Here is a 21,157-nt window from a genome sequence, read left to right on the forward strand (position 1 = left end):
CTTTATGCGATGTAATGTCATTTTTTAAATATTTTTACGGATTTTTACGTCCCTCGAGTACTTACACGTGACTTTATTGCCTTCATTAAGATATATCGCTTATTATCGTGCGATATCATTAAATATCCGATTGGCTCTCGATATCCTTGATACTTACTACAACACTTATTGATTAAACATACACTCAACATCAAAAAATCATCACTAAATACTTTATGTTTACATGACAAGACGTATATTAAGCTCTCGGCGATGCAACGACTTTATAAGGTAATATATAATTCAATTGCATTTAATTTATATAATATATTACATAATATAATATAGATGCAATACATGAGAAAGAGAGAGAGAGAGAGAGAGAGAGAGAGAGAGAGAGAATCAGAATTATATAATTTGATCTAAATACTATAAACTATAAATCTTTACAAATAAAAGTATTTTCTAATACTTTTAACATGTATTAAAATAATTCTGCTTTAAAATTTAAGTTTTGAAGTCTTTTATTACTTATTTTATAGTTCTTTCATTACTATCTTTGTAAATTCAATTCTCGCTTTAATCTTTGTCCAAACGACGTAGCAATGCCTATTATCATTAAGATTATCCGAATACAATCTAAGAAACAAAATAAGAGAACAAATATAAGCTCACATTTATGTAAATTTGCCCAAGCACACATTATGTTCAGACTTTATATATCTATGGACTTTATTAATCATTCTAATATCAGTAATTTGGAACCTACAAACATGTAGAAGTTCATTTATAATTTTTATCTTGTTATCTTCATAAATATCGTACAATAAACAAAATATAACACAAAATACCATATACAAACTTCATATATTTTTTTATTGACTGAATATTTGGAGTATAATCGTTTATCGAATTATCTCTCTAATTTGGATAATTAAAATTCTATTGTATAAAGAGAAACTCTTTAGTGACAAAAATCATAATGATTTTCTGATAATAAAATTCAAATAATGTAAAAAATATTATAATTAGAAAAGATTGAAATCGCGAGCGATTTCAACGCTGGCACTTCCAAATAATTATCGGCTCTTTATAGGAACTTCAACGGCATCACCTTTCTGATATTTTAATTTGATTTTTGCATAATTCAAGTCAAAACGGCATATTAAAATAAATAAATAAATTAGACTCATTAAGTTTCTCTATGCATTATAAAACTCTGTTAAATAAAAACCGTCGTTGTAGTTAAAATCACGTTTGTAATTGAAAATTGAAATGAGTTAAAACATAACGAAAAATTATATTAAATAATTATTATCTCAACCCGTCGCAAACTTCTTGTGTCCATCAAAATTTTCAAACGGCGTCTGTAAAAGTGTGAGTTCAAAAAAGATTACTCAAAGCATCCGCACTTTGTATTGGGAATATATTGGAACGTCTAGCTAAACGTGACGCGATAATGGCTCATATGGCTTAGTAAACGGACCCAAAAATTTACTTCTATACATAGGTCCGAAGACAGGTTGATTGTAGTCAAACGCGCACAGGTATTGTGACCCTTAAAGACATTTCTTTAATCGGGTCCTGAAAAGGCCGGTCGTCACACAGCTTCCGAAGCCGAGTGACAAAAATTAAATCTTACCGAATCTTCTTAAAGAAGCGATCCAAAGGTCACAAAGATCCTAAAATACAAAGTATTGACTGTCCCACGCAGAATCCTCGCAAAATCACCATGTTCGCAAAACACACCTATCTTTGACTTCCATTCAAACTTGCTATGAATATACGATATATACGTTTATTAAAATTAAAATTAAAATTATGTAATATATTAATTAATTGCTGATAAGTATAATGTAATACCTGAAACATATCAATCTATTCGTCGTTGTATCTCGAGAGATTAGGAAGACTGATTTAATAAGCATTGTCATGTGAACAAGCACTAAGATTGCATTAACGATCTTACGAATCGAAAATTACACATATGTAAATTCGTGATGTATAAAATCATGTTATCTTTACATACCAATTTATATATATTTTTTATGAAAATTTTATATATAAAATATCCAAATTTTTTCTTTAACATCATTTATATATACAATATTTGTTCAAGGCCAAAATTATAGCAGTTATGTAATTTTTTGTTACAGGCTACTGGAAAGTATGAAAATGCCGGCTAGAACTTCTGGTTTCGCTATCAGTGACATTTTGGAATTAAACGATGCCAAACCGTCGCAAGAAGAATTAGATGTGCAAGGTAATATCAAAATTATTACTAAATTAACTAAATCAGAACTAGTAATAAAGAACATTTGCTATCTCATTATATCAATTAAACATAATTATAAAAATATATTTAGTATTAATTTGTTGCAAGTTAGAACTGACAAAATTTATAAAATGGTACAGTTTTTATTATTTTAAAATATGAATATATTAATTTTATAAAAAAAAAGTTCACCTTAAATAAATTAATGTAATTTTAAAATCAGAAAAATTTCAAAGTTTTAAAAATTTCTTTACTGCGCACATTTCTACTTGAGTGTAAAAGAAGAAAATTAATAAATTTACTATAATTTTGTGTTCTAGGTACCACGACGGTTTTACCAACGGCTACCGACATGCCGTCGGCTTACCAGCAATTTCTGGAGCACACAACCGCCATGCTGCAACCTATGCACGCTAATCTGAACAGGGGTACACTACCACCGCCTCCACCTGGATTATTAGGATGGCCAACTGGACCGGCATTACCAACAACATTACCTCAACCCTTGGAGGAGGTGAATGGTGAGCGAACAAATACTCTTTGTTACTGACACAAAAACTATTTGTTGATATATGATCAATTAAATCGTTGGTTACGACGATATTAATTTGTTAAATTTACTAAATAAACTTATAATTTAACGATACAAAACTGTTCCATATAATGTTTATAGATCTTTTGTGTAATTAGAAATAGAACATTTTTTTTATTTACTGGAACAAAACAATTTGTTTAAACAATTATTCTTTATTTGATTGTTTACAAACCGGGGACATACGCGGCAACAAAATTATTAAAATCAATCGCATAATTTTGAAAGTGTATATTTAATTGTACTAAGGAATAATTATTTTTTCTAAATTTCTTGGAGTGACATCTTACTTCAATACTAAGAAAAAAGATATAGTAATGGTAAAAAAAAAATGGTAAAAAAGAATTCACAAGCGGCTGGTTAGATTATTTTGTTAAAATAGCAAAATATAATATTTTTTTGTTAGATGAATAAAATTTTTGTATTTAACAGTACAAATTTATTTGGTTACTTACGTTTTGTAAATAACAATGTAAAATTTAGTTGCTACTACAATATAAATATTCTTTTAGTATTAATTTCAACAAATAATTCACTATAGTAGAGCGAAGAGTGTTTCGCGGAGCTGTCAGAGATGATTTGTCTTTTCGTAAGAGAAATTCGACATGTACCTGCATAAAGCCGGGACAATTAGAGATTAATTTCGTGCATTTCTCGGCTCTCGCTATACCATGACCAATTATAGTAACAACCATTTTTTTCAGAATAATTAGTAACCAAAAATCTAAATCTACTATATACAGTATTTTCATTCTTTTGAAATGAGATTTTACTTCAAGAAATTTAGAGATTAATCTTTTAAAGAAAATGCGTAATAAATAAATTATTTTAACTGCATTATCCAAATCACTTGCACCCTAAGGAATGAGATCTAATCGTCTTCGATCGCTGCACTATCGTTTAAGACGCAAGTTTTCTCACCCCATTCCTCACTGGTGCGCAGCAAAAAGAACGTACACGCGCTTTTGCGGGCGGACGAGGAAGGGGGGGTGCGAGATAGAAACCCTTATTTATTTAGCACCCTACAATTGGTCCGTGAGGGTTAAGCAGGATCTAATGGTTCTGTAAAAGGTCCTCGTGGGTACCGCACAACGATTGGTCCGCGAAAGAGGACAGATGTTGAGTCGGGGACAGATGCGAGAGAGGGGTCCCGTGTCCCCGACCCCCCAAATGAATCGGTATCGTCACGCCCAAAAAATTCGTCGACGACCTATCCCGCGTTGTCAACTCCTTTTTCCGTAGCTACAGTTTGCACGAGCGAAAAATTCAGGCAACGTGTCAAACCGTTGAGAAACGCATCACGCACGAATAATTGCGGTCCTGTAGCAGATAAAGAGGGGAGAAGCACGATTGAGTAGATCTCTTTTATATCAGACATTTACATTGTTCAGTGGATAGCGTATTACACTGAATTCTCTCGAAGCTGATTTATAAAAAGTTTAGACGGAGTCAAACATCCCGGCCTGATCAATCTTGGAAAATTGTACGAGCTAGACTCATGTTAGATTCTTTCATCATCCGTCACATTAAATTTGTTATAATTAGAATTTCGAATAGAATATGAAAATGTAAAATTTCTTCTATCTCTATTTTTTATATTAAGAAAGAGATTTGTTTAAATCTAAATTGAGATCTAAAATCTCCTTACTAAATTTCTCGATAAACAGATAAAGTCCAAGTCCAAGTAACAGCAATTATATATACACAAAGAGTAAAGTATTTGATACTTGTAACTATAATTACATAGTTGAAAAACTATAGTTAGGAGGTCCAGTTTTATGACTATTATTATCTATAGATAATGTTAGCAATTATAACCTTATATGTATAGTTCTCTTAAATATGAAAAAATTATACTATAAATTATGATAACTTGAACTACTAATATAATAAAATATTATAAGATACGAATGCTAAATAAAAATAATCATTTTTATGTAATAAATGCAATCATCATCATAGTGAATATAACTATTTTTTTAACATTTACTAACTATTTATATTGTAATAATAACTAAGAGGTATGATAAGGAAAATCTTAATGCATGATGTTATAGTTGTAATGATCACATTTCAATGTTAAAACAACTATAATGTGCATGGTTGAAACAATTATAAATTTGTAATTGATTACTTCAAAAAAATGACTATAAATTACGGTTAAATTGTAGTACTTGCAACCATTTTTTTCTCTCAGTGTATATTTTATATTTGTTCGAGTATAAAATGTATACACAATTGTGTATATAAGCACGAAGCTAAAGCCAGGAAAGACTCACTTTTGATAAATAAGTGGAAAGGACGCGTCATTCCTTCCTTCGTCGCCATCGCGTAGCTTCCTTTGGAGACATTAGTCGGCGGCGAGTATTTAATTGAAATCACAGTACGACTGCGAGCACGATCTAATCTCCCATGAAAATGATATGGTTGATCCCATGGGGTCCAGCAGGGGTATCAAATAGGCTTTATATTGGTTCACACCCTCCCCAAGCGGGTTTCAGGGGTCGCTCACAAAAGCATATTGTACTACAACGAAAGCCAGTATCCCGACGTTGTACACGAAATTAGCTAGTATCTCGGCCAGGTCGTAACATTTACCCACACTTCGCTAAATAAAGTTATTGTATGTATATTTCTCGTAGCATAATTACCGCGTCAGCGAAATGACATTTGCGTTATCATCGTTTCATATTTTACGTATTGTTTAAATTTAATCTTTCATTATGTCGCGTTAAATCGTGAATTATAATAACAGTTTGTTATATTCAATCGCTTCTATTTTCATAACTAATTAAATTCTCATCATAAATAAATTCTCTCATTATTTAGCATCATGAAACAAAAGTTTAGATATTAAAATAAAAGACATATTGTAGAGAGAAAAAATTTATATCTGAAAAAGAGGGATGGAAAGAAAAAGTTATATCCGAAAAAAACTTCCATGTCAAGTTTAACTCGGGATAAACTCAGATTACGAGAGTCAACTGTCTAATTGTGATTAGAATAAAGTGTGATTAGAAAAACTATTAAAAAATCAATGCAAGCTAGCATCTGCCGGTAATCAACGCTAAGAGCAATCGATGATGTCGGCTGAATCGAAATGCAGCTGCAGTTCGTTAACGTCAATCAAGTAATTGAGTCGGTTGATTACTAAACACTATACTTCTGCGTCACTCTATCTATGTATTTTGATGACTACATCAACGATCTACGTAAATATAATTTCACGGAAAAGTGTATAACAAGATTAATTTAATTAATTATAAAAAAAATTTTTTTTTTTTTAGTAATATTTCGCATTATGTTTAAAAATGTAACTTTTCTACAAATAATACTTCAAGAAGATTAATATCAATTAGAAAAGAATGCGATAAAACAAGAAGCTTTTAAAATACAAGAAAATGTCATTTTAATTTCTTTTTTTCTTTACTTTTTCAGTTCTTCAACAACCAGACTCGACGAGCCCGGCGATCTCGGATATGTCGTTCCCGTCACAACAGGAGAACAGTCACGAGTCATCGAAAGACGAAGAGTCACAGGACTTTGAGGACGAGCAACATACTAACGAAACGTCGCAACCCCATGAGACCGAACATAAGAAACGCAAGCGACGTGTGCTCTTCTCCAAGGCTCAGACTTACGAACTAGAGCGACGTTTCCGTCAGCAGCGTTATTTGAGTGCGCCCGAGCGAGAGCACTTGGCCTCTATCATCCGCCTTACACCAACTCAAGTGAAGATCTGGTTCCAGAATCACAGGTACAAGACGAAGAGAGCGGCGAGTGAACGTGTTGAAGCCGGCGGCAGCGGCTGCTCGCCCAGAAGAGTCGCCGTGCCAGTGCTAGTGAGAGATGGCAAACCCTGCCAATCCAAGCTGATGGAACCTACTGCATATCCCGGAAGCGGCCAGGTCCCTATGGCGCCATATATACCACAGAAATATTGGTGGTAAAATAGTTAACTGAACTGACTAGGATAAAACAATCCAGAGCAATCTGTGGCGATTCACGCTGATCGATGATTATTGCGAAACAATATTGCAATTCCCGATAAAAATATTGTCGTGAACAAGAAGTCGTAAACGAAGAGAACGAAGAAAGATGAACGAAGAAATTCAAGATGGAAGGTATGAATAATCTTATAGCATGTGATGTTGAACATGAAAGTGTTAGAAGGTTCGTGATAATGCGATAGTAATAATAAATATGAATTCGATATTATCGATGACATCATCGATATTATGGTCAAGGAAGAAAGTATTAGGAGTATAAATAAGTTTCCGCCGTTTTTAATCAAAAATTGGGCATTTATTGTGAAAAAACGGTACCTAATGTTTTATTCGAAGTATTGTCCATCGCTAGCCATTACTTTTTCCCATCTTTCTGGCAGCATACGGATACCGCGTCGGAAAAACGCTTCATCTTTTGAAGCTATCCACGAATCGTCCCAATTTTTGGTATCTTCATATGATGTGAAGTGTTGCTCAGATCATGCGCCATCGATCGAAACAGGTAGTAATCAGAAGGAGCAATGTCTGGTGAATACGGCGGTGGGGTAAAACTTCCCAATTGAATGTTTCCAAGTAGATTTTGACCGGCTCCGCAACATGTGAACGAGCATTATCATGCAGAAGAATAACTTTGTCGTGTCTGGAGTAGTAGTGGGCGCGTTTTTCCTTGAGTGCTCGGCTCAATCTCATCAATTGTGTTCGGTAGAGAGCCCCGGTAATGGTTTCGTTCGGTTTGAGCAACTCATAATAAACGACACCTAGCTGATCCCACCAAATACACAACATGAGCTTTTTCCCATGAATGTTCGGCTTGGCTGTCGATGTTGAAGCATGGCCAGGTGGTCTCCATGATTTCTTCTTCTTTCGGTTATCGTAGTGGATGCATTTTTCATCACCAGTGACTACACGGTGCAAAAAACCCCTTCGTTTATGCCTGGCAAGCAGCATTTCACATGTGAAAAATCGGCGTTCAACGTTTCTCGGCTTCAGTTCATATGAAACCCAATTTCCTTGCTTTTGAATCATTCCCAACGATTTTAAGCGATGTGAAATTGCTGGTTGAGTCACTCCTAATGTAAGTGCAAGTGCTTCTTGTGTTTGGCACGAATCTTCATCCAATAATGCTTCCAATTCTGCGTCTTCGTACACTTTCGGCCTTCCGCTACGTTCTTTGTCTTCGACGTCAAATTCACCGTTCTTAAACTTTTGAAATCACTCACGGCAACTTCTCTCACTTAAGGCAGCCTCACCATATGCTTCTACAAGCAATCGATGCGCCTCAGCTGCAGATTTCTTCAAATTAAAGAAGTAAATCAAAAGCTCCCGCAAATGATGCTTATTCGACTCAAAACTCGACATTTTCGCACGAAAAAAGATATAAGATGCTGATGCAAAATCGCTAATATTTCAAGGTTTTCTTGCCAAATGTCCAACCTTACGATATGACAGCTGACAATTTTAACTATAATATACTGGTAGCGCCATTGTTTGTCAAACGGCGGAAACATATTTATACTCCTAATATAAAAAAACTGGTTAACAAGTATTAGTTGGAAACAATTGACGGAATAAATTTTGAAACATTGGTTCTTACCAATGTTTCAACTTCTCGTGCATATCTCCTCTTGAACGTAATTACAGACATAGACATGTAATGAAATGAAAAGCTAAATTATTTCTAAGTTTGACAACGTGTTTAACCATCAGGTGTATTTTGAGAAACGTATACAATCGGACTTCTCAAAGTAAATTTGCTATGACGTTTGCTATGATGTTTTACGGAACAAGTTTTACGAGAGTATTTAACACGCGCGTCCAACGAACCCAAAGCTGAATTAAAATCAGTCACTACATTCCTAGAAAGATATTTCAAAATTGAATGAATTTGAAATTTTTCTTAGATATAAATTTTTTAACTTTTCCTTTAAATATATCTTTCATTTAATGTCTTTCCACTTTTTTCGTAACGCTAAAAAATGAAAATTTGAAAATGTTTTACGATATTAATAGATATTTGTTGAAATTAATATATTTTCGGTAAATATTTTATTATTTTTATAAATATGCACAAAGGAATGTAGCGCATAAACAGTTATAGGTGAGTATAACTCGCACATAAAATATTAGGTTGAGTAAAAAGTCATCGCGTATTTTTTAGCTCAAAGTTGTATATACAATATCTTCGTCAATAATGAATGAAATTCAAATTTAAAAAAAGGGTTTTAAAGCTTGAAATCTCTACTTTTAAAAGCTTATCACATTTTTTAAGTTTATATGAGTTTGATAATTTTTACATACCAAAAACTACGAGCTGAAAAAGACGAAAAATTTTCTTCTCACTTTGTGGATTTGTAACGTGTCCAAAACGAATTTGAGAAAATTTTCGATTACCTATCGTGAAAGCTTGATACTTTCCCTACAAAATCGTTTTTTTTAAATATTCCTACGACTTTTGATTACTGAGTTATCGCGGATTAAATAAAAGAATTATTTTGACTTTAATTGCTCATAACTCCATTAAAAATTATCGTATCGTATAATTTAAAAAAGAGATTTTTAAAGCTGAAACTTTACTCTATCAAGATATATTTATATTGTTGGTAAGAAAGTAATTGCGGTTTTTACTGATAGATGTCTTTTAAAAAAACGCGATGACTTTTTACTTAACCTAATATAATAACAAAGAAACTATAATGAGTTAATCGATCTACTTATATACGATTATATTCTGAAAAAATATTACAATGGAATTTTAATGGTTCTCAAGACGAGCGAAGTTCGCAATATATTAATTATATTCACATACGACGTAATACGTAGCTTTAATACGTATACACGATTATGTACAATGTGAAGTAAACTTTACTTCAAACTGATAAATTCGATAATTGACAAAACTTTATCATTAAAGGTACAAGCAAATGCGAAAGATTTAACGTCGCGTCGGAAAATAGTTCAATGAAGTTAGAGATAAATCTCATAATTCCGCAAGTTTATATTTCTTCAACAGAAGATAATTAAAATCCAGGACTGTGACCACTTGAAACTTTTTACAAGTGTTGATATTTATAAAGGAATTAGAGACAGTAACGAATATTGTCGGAAACCAAAGATCATTTTCACGTCTAATGAATTAGTTTGACGTGAATAGGTAAATAATTATAAATAGTTATGAATAATTATAAATGTAAGAAAAACGCGTAGAGAAATTTTAGACGATACCGATGTTGCGTTCTTACGAAATTAAATATTTGTACAAAACTGTTACACTTTACAATGACTCACGTATGTAGATTTTAAATTAGTCCTTAAAGCGTGTGTCACGAGAAAGAATATCCTGTAAGTGCAAGGAATTCCAATTTAATCATAAAATGCATAAGGTCGTCTAACTTGATATCGTATAACTAATAGCGTTTTTCACTGCCAGAACTAGAGCGCACTCAGTGCAGTTTAAAGCTGTTGTACACAAATCGACATAAAGATGTACGTTTAATAAAAATATAGAAACGAATTAAAAACCGCAAAATATTCAATACATTTTATTGTGCTATTTGATAAAATACATATTGGGCATTTTGTCAATTAAGATATCCCACTTTTACATTTAGATTAGAATAATGTACAACAGCTTTAATGTGCACTGAGTGCGCACTAGCAATTCTGCCAATGAAAAACGCTATAAGCATTCATGGCGGAACGATAGTAAATCACACGAAGATGGATTACTGCCACAACGGATCGATTCGTGACTCAATCGTGATCTGCTAATTCGACCGTCGAAAAATTTTTACGATATAGATATTTCTTCACGATTTACACACATAGCTAATGTAAACTGTGCACGGTTTTTCTTCATATCGTCAAAGAATTCGCATATATGACATTTTGCAAGAGAGATTTTCCAGATAAAATTCTATACCTGTAAAATAGCTGTATAATTTTATGATTCTATATCTCTCCAATATTTTTCATTTCTCATAGTAGATTTTCATAAAAAAGGAAACAGAAATTCAATTCTCTGAATATATAAAATGTACGGAATTTTCATAGCTGAATATCCTTGTCGGAATAAAGCTTTGTTAATAATTTCGTTATATATATATATACATACGCATTTAAAAAGTATTAAAAGTTTGACGAAAAGAACTTTGGTATGAGAGCAACATTTTGTCGATATTAGAATGAACCTTGTAAATCGTTATTTTAAATTTAAAATATTTGAAGCTTAAAATAATATACTGTACTATACTGATATAGTGATGTTTCAGGATGTAGTAATGTTTACTACGATATTACAATAATCAAAGAATATATGCGAGGTCCTATTGTGAGTAATCGCAAGAATATCCAATGTTTCGTCCTTAATTAATTAGTTGTAGGTTAATTGTATATATGTAAATTGTGTATAATATATAATAAACTAATATATCAGAAGCATATTTAATAAATCTGGAAATCTTAAGATATCAAATTTTTACTGTTTGTTTTTTCTTATCAATTTTATCACAGAAAAATAATTCTTCCCTCCCCCTTCCCCTCTCTCTCACCTATCTTTTAAAAAAAAAACGTATTTAAAAAAGAGAATCAAAGAGAAATTTGAGATTCATATTCTGCTATGTAAAAATTTTTAAAATAAAATTTTAAAGTTTTTAATAAATGATTTCTCTTGATCAATACAAGATTCTTAATATCAAAGCATAATAATTACTTTATTTTTATAATAATTACTTTGTTTCAATATTAATAATAATATGTTACATAAATTCTGTTATACAAAATCTTAAATAGCAAAAATAATTTTGTTTGCATCATTTATAAATATAATTAATATAAAAAACACATAGCAGAAAATTTAAAGATTTCACTCTAATATCGTATTGTTTCTCTTAATAGAAAATATAATAAAACAATACATTTGAAACAATATTCTTTTCTCTCTTTCTTTCTCTCTTTCCTTCCCTTTTCTCCGTCTGTTTCAGAACCGCTTCCCTTTTTTCGGGACACGCCGGAAGTCCGCGTAGCTTGAGTGACAAGCTTCCGGTTTCCGTTTCCGAGCAGCCATCTTGTTACCGGTTTAGATTTCCTGAGGGCGCCCCATCGAGTCTCGATGGGGATCACGTTTGACTTCTGCAACCCCCAGAAAAACTTTTTATTATTTGCATTATAACGCCCACATATGTGCACTCAATCGACAAGAAATTGATAGAAAATTCAAATTTCTTATCTCATAATTTCCTTTCGCGATTAAAATAATCGATCTCCAATCGTGATATCTAATCCGATTATAGTCGTGTAAAACACGATTGATATCTTCGGGGGAATTTTATTAATCAGTTGAGTTTCGCAAAAAAAACGATAATGTGCCAAAACAAGTATTGCTATATCTATATGAATTATCAAGCGATAATCTGTCATAAAAATTTTTATCTCCTACAATTTAAATTATATTTAATAATCTATTATTAAATATAAATAAATTATATTTAACTATGTATTTATAGATGTATGCTCTATCTTTTTTATAATTAAAAACTGGAATATTAAGTAGGGATATTATAAAGAAAGTTGAAAATTTATAATAATCACAAGCTCAATTTTAATAGCAAATTTTTTTTTATCAATTCAAGAGATTAATTTTTTTCTTAGCAAGAATGTTGCGCGGGAATTATTATTTATCACAATTATGTCTGTGTGTGTGTACGTGTGTATTGATAATTTTTAATATTAAATTAAAATTATCAATAAAAATTTACTAAAAATTGTAAAATATTGTTTTCTGATTGACCTATAAAATATAAAGTGTAGAAAGGCGTATTTTCATGCTTAACATGATAATTATTAGTATCTCAATTTTTGATAGAATAAAATTTTTCCAAATTCAAAGAACCTCATTAACACGAAGATCGCAGGTCATCTCGTATATTGTATTGCAAGTATATGAACCGTATGAGACATAAATTAGGATGCACTTAGGAATATCTATCGCTGCTCCACTTCTATCGGAACAGGACCATACAAAGGGTTTCCCTCCGCGTCCCTTATCTCTCCGTCCCGCATCACGGCGGATGATGTAGCGAGGTAAATGGAGTGGACAGCGGGCAGCATATGCTTTGTGGCGATTTCTCCTGCTGCTGTGTACAAAACGAAACTGTCCCCACACGTAGAATATTCCGAGCGCGAACGGCGATGTGCGCGAAATGTCGGCGGTGCGCCGAACCGGAAGCGGGAGATAACATTCAACCCGCTACTGAGCCCGAATCCATGATTTATATGACCAGCCGTAATCTATAGATTTGGACATAGTCCACCGACTTTTACTCTACGTACCTACCGCGGTTGGCAAGGAGTATGTTTTACTACACACACGCTTTTAGTGCACGAAATCAAGAATTGACCTAATAAACTTTTAGTCAAACTCTATCTTTAGAAATATTTGTTATTTATGCCACAGTTTTTAGCTCTTATACTTTTAGTAGATATTTTTTACAGTTCAATGAAAATCATTGTAAAACTAATGATATATTATAAATAATCGTTATTTATACGATAGCACATTGCACAGAACGGTTCGTTTAAATTATCGAATATCAAACTACATCGCGAAGCGCGGGCATCATGAAGATGCATACGAGAAGATAAAAATTTCACAGGGTCAGTGTATCGCGCCGAAGCCATGCCAATCAATAGACGAAAATAAATTGATAGTTTGTCGAGCGACGGGACGTCCCCTAATATTTCCGAATGTAATCGAGGGGGTGTGCGCGCTCTTCGAGAACCTAGGAAAAAAAAGGAAAAATACAAAACGACAAAGGAGGTGGAGGAGGGTGAATGAGAAGAGAGGGTGGTGGAGGAGAACGAATGAAGAAAGAGAACGAGGATGAACGTCGCCGAAGATAAAAAAACGAAAAAAAACTTTGACAATGCAGTTATAGGCACACGAAGAGAGGGAGGACGAGTGGACGACGTGTTCCGGGGGTGTTTTATTGGCTGGTTTCCGTGGGGTGGAAATTTCGTATAATGTACGAGATGTTTGCGTGGACTCTTTTAACCCTCTACCCTTCGCGGAGGCTATCGCAAGCCTCTCTCAGTCGGTCCGTAAAACGTATCGATACGTAAAACTACGACCGGTGAATTGCGCGTACAAGATATCCGTATGTTCAGTCTATCTGGATGTATATTTTCTTTTTTATGGTTTATGATATATCACTGATTAATTAATTTTTATAAGTCTCTTTACCTAAAAAGATACATTGAAAAAAAACTGCAGTATTTGTGATAATTGCATGATAAAATAATTATGGTTAAGAGCTCCATTTTTTAAATTATTTCTGTTATAAATGTAAAATGTTAGAGGAAGTGGCTAAACAATTACAAAATATAAATAATAAAGAGCATACAGCCACAATAATAGATGTTAACGCAAGTCATATATTTAAAATTCACAAATAAATAAGTAGACGTTTCGGTCTAAATTTGACTATCATCAGTACACACAAGATGACAAAAAATGAAGATCTTACAAACTAGAAATCAATTAACACTAGTCGGAAAGTGTTATAGTAATATTAATTAGAATTACATAAAAAATTATTGAAAAGAAATTACATAAAATTACAAGCGCAATGTTCGCAAATTAAAATGGTGAAATAATTTATATTTCTGTTTTAATGTTAACAATAATAACGATATAGGTCTCTCTCAAACATGAAAAAATTGTACTATAAATTATAATAACTTCAAATATTAATGTAATAAAATATCAAGATGTAAATGATTGAAAAAAACATTTTTATTAAGTATACAAATGTAACCACAATTATTGTTAATATAACTATTTTCTTAAAACCTACTATTTACTTGTTAATAATAAGTAAAAAATATGTTAAGAAAAAAACTAAGGATTTTTAAGCAGTGTGTGTGATTATTATTATTAATAATACATATATAGTTAAAATAATTGTAAATATATAATCTTTTTAATCATATACTGAAAGAAAAGATTGGCTGAACATTTTGAATTGTTTGCAGCAGATTAAAAATGTAATCAATTTTTGGTTGCGTTAGCCAATTAAAATCCTATACTGACGTTGCGGATAGGCTAACACAACCAAAAATTGGCTGCAGCAGATTAAAAATGCTATGCCATATTTTATCATCTAATTTGTTACAGCAGCCAATGTTTTATATATTTCAGTATAGTTGCCCTAAAAAATAACTATAAATTGTAGTTAAATTATACAACCATTTTTTTTTCTTTTAGTGTCTTTATCTAAACTTTTTTTAAAAAATAATTATATATATATAATTATTTTCTGTTTTGTTGTATTGTATAAGTTACATAATTCAATGATATTCTACTTTGATATCTATCCCCATACCTGTTCTCACGCTTCGCAAGTGAACGTCAATGATTGCTTTGATAGAATTGTAGCAAAAGGCTCTAAGAACATAGTATGATCTTCGATAACCCTTGAGATCATCAAACCAAGTTTCAGCGAACCGCCAATGTTCTGATTGCCGTCGGAACCGGAAACGATGTTCCCTTTTTACCATTTTTTAAGGCCCACGCCAGCGGCACGTGCCGACATTATGCCAGGGTGCTAAGTCGCGTGACCGGAAGAAGCATCCTAATTGGTATCGATTCCAATTCAACGTTGCTCTTTTCCATTGCCTGTCACGCCGTTCAGCAACCCTCGTATAAGCAACTGTATTTTACATCAATTTCAGTAATCATAAAGTCATAATTTACAGAAATATCAATATAATATCATCGTCGTTTGTGCCATTTTATGTTATTATCTTAAATTTCGAATTTCACGAATATTATTGCAAACAATTATCATGTGATCAATAACTTCATTATAAAGTATATTATCCAAATATAAGTATATATTTACTATAAACTTCCATTACATGTCTTCTAGTCACATTATTTAGGCCTACAAACCTAAAAAGAAGATGTCATGAAACGTATATTCCAAAATATCGTAGAGAATAAGTCATCGACGTTAACTTATTTCGGGTTCAATGTGTTTTTGTTCACAGCCGAGTGAAAGGCGCGTTTAGCACTCGTTCGATCGGTATTTGCTCGGTATGTCCAACGGAAATCTGAATGTCCGTCCGCGTCGAGGGGTGGCAGAAGTTTGGCCAAAACTTTTTCAATCCCGAAAACTTTCCGCCGCGGGCAGTTTATTGTGCTGTTAGGAGTTTCAAAGGAGTCGGACGGATGTCGAACGGTCGAACCGTCGTCGGCGTTGCTCGAGAGCGTTGTCGTGCAAACATTGTCGGGCGTGCCGTAGATGGATCTCGATCCGTCGGGTCCTGAGATTGTGTGTAAATTCCCCGGGATTACGAGACGAGAAAAATACGCACGGTTTGTACGCTGACAGCAACAATTTGTGACTAGTGATTTACGGTGGCTGGCTTAAATGTATTGCTATCTCAAATAGTGTTTAAGTGTACTACAAAGAGAGTGACGCAGTTATAATTTATAATATTTTATATATAAAATAATATTAAGATATAGAGTCACACATTTTACATTTCAATGACTTATTTCATGTTAAAGAAGTTTCGATGTGCGATAGAAACATTTCATACACGAAAGAATAGAATTTGTTAAAGTATCTCAAAATTTAGATAGATACAGATTTGAAAATAATTTTTGGATCACATCAAAATAATTATATAGGACACTTAAAATGGCTGCAAGAACGTTAACATTTTTTGCTCATCATATTTGAGATTCTTATATAATTATTTTGATCTTCAACAAAAGTATTTTCAGATCTGTATCTATAATAGTTAAATTCTTAGAAACTTTAGCCAAATTGTTCTTTCCATGTAAATTCTTTGTTTCCGGTATTTATCCCTTCTAAAGTTGACAGTAGAAAACTATGTAACCTCTTCTAAAGTTGACAGTAGAAAACTATGTACTTCTATCTTGCGAGATCTTTGATTTAAACATTTTCGAAAAATGTTCCAGAAAAACGTCATCACAACATGTTTGGCTATTTTGTAAGGGACAAACAACGAATTGCTTTCTTTCAGTTTCCTTTTGTCGCAATTCATCGAAACTCGATGCTTTCCGACACAACTTGTATACTGCAATAACAGTGGTGTTTGCGGTTTTCTTGTCGCGGCGTTTTGGCAACGGCCGGGATTCATAAGGGCACGTCGACTTTTCTCGTAACATCCCGCGCGATATCTCGAGACGGCAGCAACCTGAGAGTGCAAAGTGTGCTCTGGAAGCTTGCCAGAGAGCGTGCATCGCCAGTCGAGATGATAAGTCTCTCTCACGGGCAGAAAAAGTTGGGGTAGATTAATCAAAGCAGAAATTCGGAACGGCAAGAGCGACCACCGCCGACAAAGCATATTCCCTACTAAGAATGGATCGTTTCCGGTTCCGCTCTCTTTATGGTACATTGCGGCCCAGCGATGTATTAAGATTACTTAATCAATAAAGCGCCGTACGGAAAACTGATTTGTTTTTCAGTTTTTCCCTCCTGACGAATCCTTTCCGCACTGTCTCTTGTTTTCGATTGCAGTACGCGATGTGTCAATCAACCGTTTCTTTTACTTCCTTTTTGCAAACTTTTATATCGATTTATCCTACGAGAAGTTGCGATTTCTGCTTGAACAAAAATTTTAATTTTATGAAATATTTTCTAATAATTTTTAAAGATTCAACACGAAATATTTTTAAATTCTCAAATTAAAATTTTCCGCCAAATTTTATTTAGCACGTTTTATATTCTTTTATCAATAATCAAATTTTTTAATTACTAATAAAAGAACAGCAATCATAAATATATAATATACTGTTGTAGATCGCACTTTCGTAAAGAACAAATTTTGTAGAGTGTGCTATTTGCACCCCTGCGGGTAAATTTCGCTTTCTACATCCTTTGGGAACGAAAAGTCGAGTCGTTTGTTTGAACGAGACGCGTGCACGAAACCGATTAAACGTGGATTGGACAAACAGAACTACGGTTAAACGACAGTTAGCAGATCGTTAGTCATAGTTAAGTGACCAAACATTGACATTCGATATGCACGATAGCGTTTCGATTCATATCAACCAGGATGGAAGCGGTCCATAATTAATGTTTTATTGAGAAAAAAATGCATCATCTTGAAAAATTAATTTGTTACACTTTTAATGAATTATTACGGGATTCGGACAGTGATATATGGTTACGATAGTGATATATTGTGGCCAACGGCGCCAATGATCGACTCAACTTAATCTCGATTGCTTATTCGACCTTATACCTGAAAAAAAAAAAAACGATTTGTTTTTCGACTGTTCTAAAAGACTTTAAAATCTCGATTTAAGATATACGTGATCCTGCGGTTTAGTTTTTCGCGAGATGCAACGGTTGCATCTTATTTTCCTAACGGGTTATAGCATGTGCAATATTGCGCTCGACTGTCGGATTATTTGACATGCTCCGATAAATAAATGCGGTTTATAAATGCGTCGCTAATTATTACCCTCTTTCGCTGTTTACGCTCGTCGATATAACCGTCTCGTGTCTGTCTCTCTGTGTTTTCCTTTTTTTTTCTGACCTGAATAACTGAGCAAATCTTCGATATTCGCGTGTTCTCTCGCGATTCCGAGAACGCGATATTTTTCGGATGAAAATTATATCTTTGCGAAACGCATTTTCAGTTGAGGTAATGGCGATATAACCGCTACACACTTTTGAAAATCATGTAATAATTCTCTATTTTAGATGATATTATATTAAATAACCAGGGTAGTAACTAGTTAAAACGTTAAAAGTTAAAAAAAAAATTAAAAAGTTAATAACTTTTAACTTAACTTAGTCAATTTTAAATGCATTAATTTTTAATTTAATTTATTTTTAAGTTACTTTTAAACTTTAATTTATTCACTTTTTTTAAATTAAAAATTTGTCTACCTTTCTTAATGCTAATATTTTTTTTCTATAAAGTCTTAAACATTAGAGAACTAATTTAGAAAAAGTTCAATGATTTTATGACGAGAGACTCTATAATAAAAGTCACACCGGTAGCCAGTTTTTATTGACTCGCTAGATTTTATCAATTCCCGCTTATATTTGAATTACACTAATTTTAGATATCACAAACGTTATATTTCAGCAATATAAATATGAAACGAGCCTTAGATGAAGAATTGTTATAGAACAGAGTTGCACATCCACGCATTTTCTATATTTTTACATATATTTTTTGTAATAAATATCTAGTCGATGTAGTCGTAAACATGTATGAACAGTTGTTCCCAAAGTTAAAAAAGTTAAAAAAGTTAGATAAAAGTTAAAAGAGAAATAATGCAAACAACCTTCTTCCTCGCAAGATTTTGACAAAAACACTTTATGGTATAATTCTTATTATATATAAGTAACTTACATGTGGATATAAAATTAAATTTGCCTAACAATCTATATTTGTAAGGTTTATTTAAAGTAATCTCATTTTAAGAAAAATTAGAACATTCTGATTTCAAAAATAATTTTTTTCAAAATTAACTTTTTTTAAATTTAAATTAATTTAATCTTAACTCAACTTTTATTAAGTAATTCTTTATTCCTTCAACTTTTAAATTAATTTTATTAATTTTATAACCCATTAACTTTAACTTAAATTTAATTAAAAAAAAAACATTAACTTACCCAACCTTGTAAATAACTAACTTCAATCATTAAATACTGACATTGTATATCCCTCCTTTATAAGAATTCTTTTTCTTTCAAAAAAAAATGTATATCTCCAATCATTATTTTTACATTGTTGAAATAAATTTCTACACGCGTGATAAAGATCTTAAAATTAATGTAAAAAAACCTATGAATTACTTTGTATTAATTCCTAAACAAAAAGTGAAATATATAAACAGCCTAAGTGTGTAACTCGACCTATGTCGACAGTTTCAAGAGAAGCTATTACGTGATTCGCAGTAGCAATCGATGAGAATCACACGAAGGGTATAATGCGTCACAGAAAAACATATCGATTCTTACTGAAAGCTGTTTCGAGATACAACAAGATGATACAATTGCGGGATTGAGAGGAAAAATTGGAACCGTGCCGAGGAGGATGAGAGTTTTTTCTGGCCCTTTTAATCCCGACTACTTTGCACCAGTCTCCTTACGAAGCGCTTCACCCTCTTAAACGTTTCCCGGTTCCGCGGCTAAATCTGCTTAAACGAGCTGCCCGTTTCAGAATGAGACAACTTTTTCTTCCACTTCTACCAGCGGCCGACACTCGTGATTTACTCAGCGTTGTATCTATCGCCCAAGGTGTTTTCACCACATGACTTTATAACTTAAAGATTAAACGCAGGAAATCGTTACAAGCTAAATGTAATTGAATTCCAAAAATTATGAAAAATCCTATTCTTAAATGAATTTTTTCACTGGACAAATCTATGAATATAAAACATTTAGATATTAGAATTTTAGATATTAGAATTAAATTTTTATTTAGAGTCAGGCTGTAATGATTATTATACACTATTATTATTGTACACGATTTATTATTATACACATTTAATTTTAGGTGTGATCTAAAGATCCAATTGTCACGTCAAAAATATTGAATGAAGTTCTTTCTACTCTGCTCATCGGGATTTATGAAAATTTGAAAAGCTCTTAAAGAACAGTAAGAATGATCAAGAGCCCGTGCCGGGCAATACGCACCCGATCGGAGAACCCTAATTCCACGAGGACGTGTCGGACAATCCTCCCACGCCCCATCGGGGTTATTTCGCCCGTGACAATGGGGTGCACACGCGCTTAAACCATTAACCGATGGTTACGCCGATATATGTACAAAATCGTTCGGGAATCACCGACAATGACGGCGGTGACACGCTGTCACCATATTTCCCGCGATCCTATCGTCTCTTCCTGTATCCTAACGTACCACGAAATGTGCGAAAGCACACTTGAGATTGTAATAAACTGTGTGTCGTGAATAGATAATGCATCACACATTAACGCTCTAATGTACGTCTACTGTGAATAAAAAGAGTTTATGCTCATTTAATTTCACGTAGAAATAGAGTTATGATCTATTATAATATTTTTATACACGCAGTAAAGAAGACAATGTAAAAATATTAAAGATAAAGTATTAGAGATTTTTATAAATTAGTCAATCTTTAATTTATTAAACACTGTGCATCAATATCTAATTATCAATTTTCGCACAAGGAGCTATCAAATTTTACGCAAAAGCGTTTTCCTAACTTTTTTTTATAAAAACGATAAGTATTGATGATTTCTGAGCATATCGAACCGTAGCAATCGCTTA

The 21,157-nt window shown here is 32.7% G+C and overlaps 1 protein-coding gene across 2 annotated transcripts in view; it reads left to right on the forward strand.

Annotated features, from left to right (window-relative positions):
- Positions 1-7,095, forward strand: part of LOC108747897 (homeobox protein Nkx-2.2a-like) — a 19,425-nt gene extending 12,330 nt beyond the window's left edge. For both annotated transcript variants that reach the window (XM_018485787.1, XM_018485786.1), the window contains 3 exons: positions 2,136-2,242; positions 2,575-2,775; positions 6,285-7,095. In XM_018485787.1, coding sequence (XP_018341289.1) covers positions 2,136-2,242; positions 2,575-2,775; positions 6,285-6,796 — 820 coding nt within the window. In that variant the 3' untranslated portion in view covers positions 6,797-7,095. The remainder of the gene's footprint in view (positions 1-2,135; positions 2,243-2,574; positions 2,776-6,284) is intronic.
- The last annotated feature ends 14,062 nt before the right edge of the window (positions 7,096-21,157 follow it).

The sequence above is a fragment of the Trachymyrmex septentrionalis genome, unplaced genomic scaffold, assembly GCF_001594115.1.
Source record: "Trachymyrmex septentrionalis isolate Tsep2-gDNA-1 unplaced genomic scaffold, Tsep1.0 scaffold202, whole genome shotgun sequence".
NCBI classification, from domain to species: Eukaryota; Metazoa; Arthropoda; class Insecta; order Hymenoptera; family Formicidae; genus Trachymyrmex; species Trachymyrmex septentrionalis.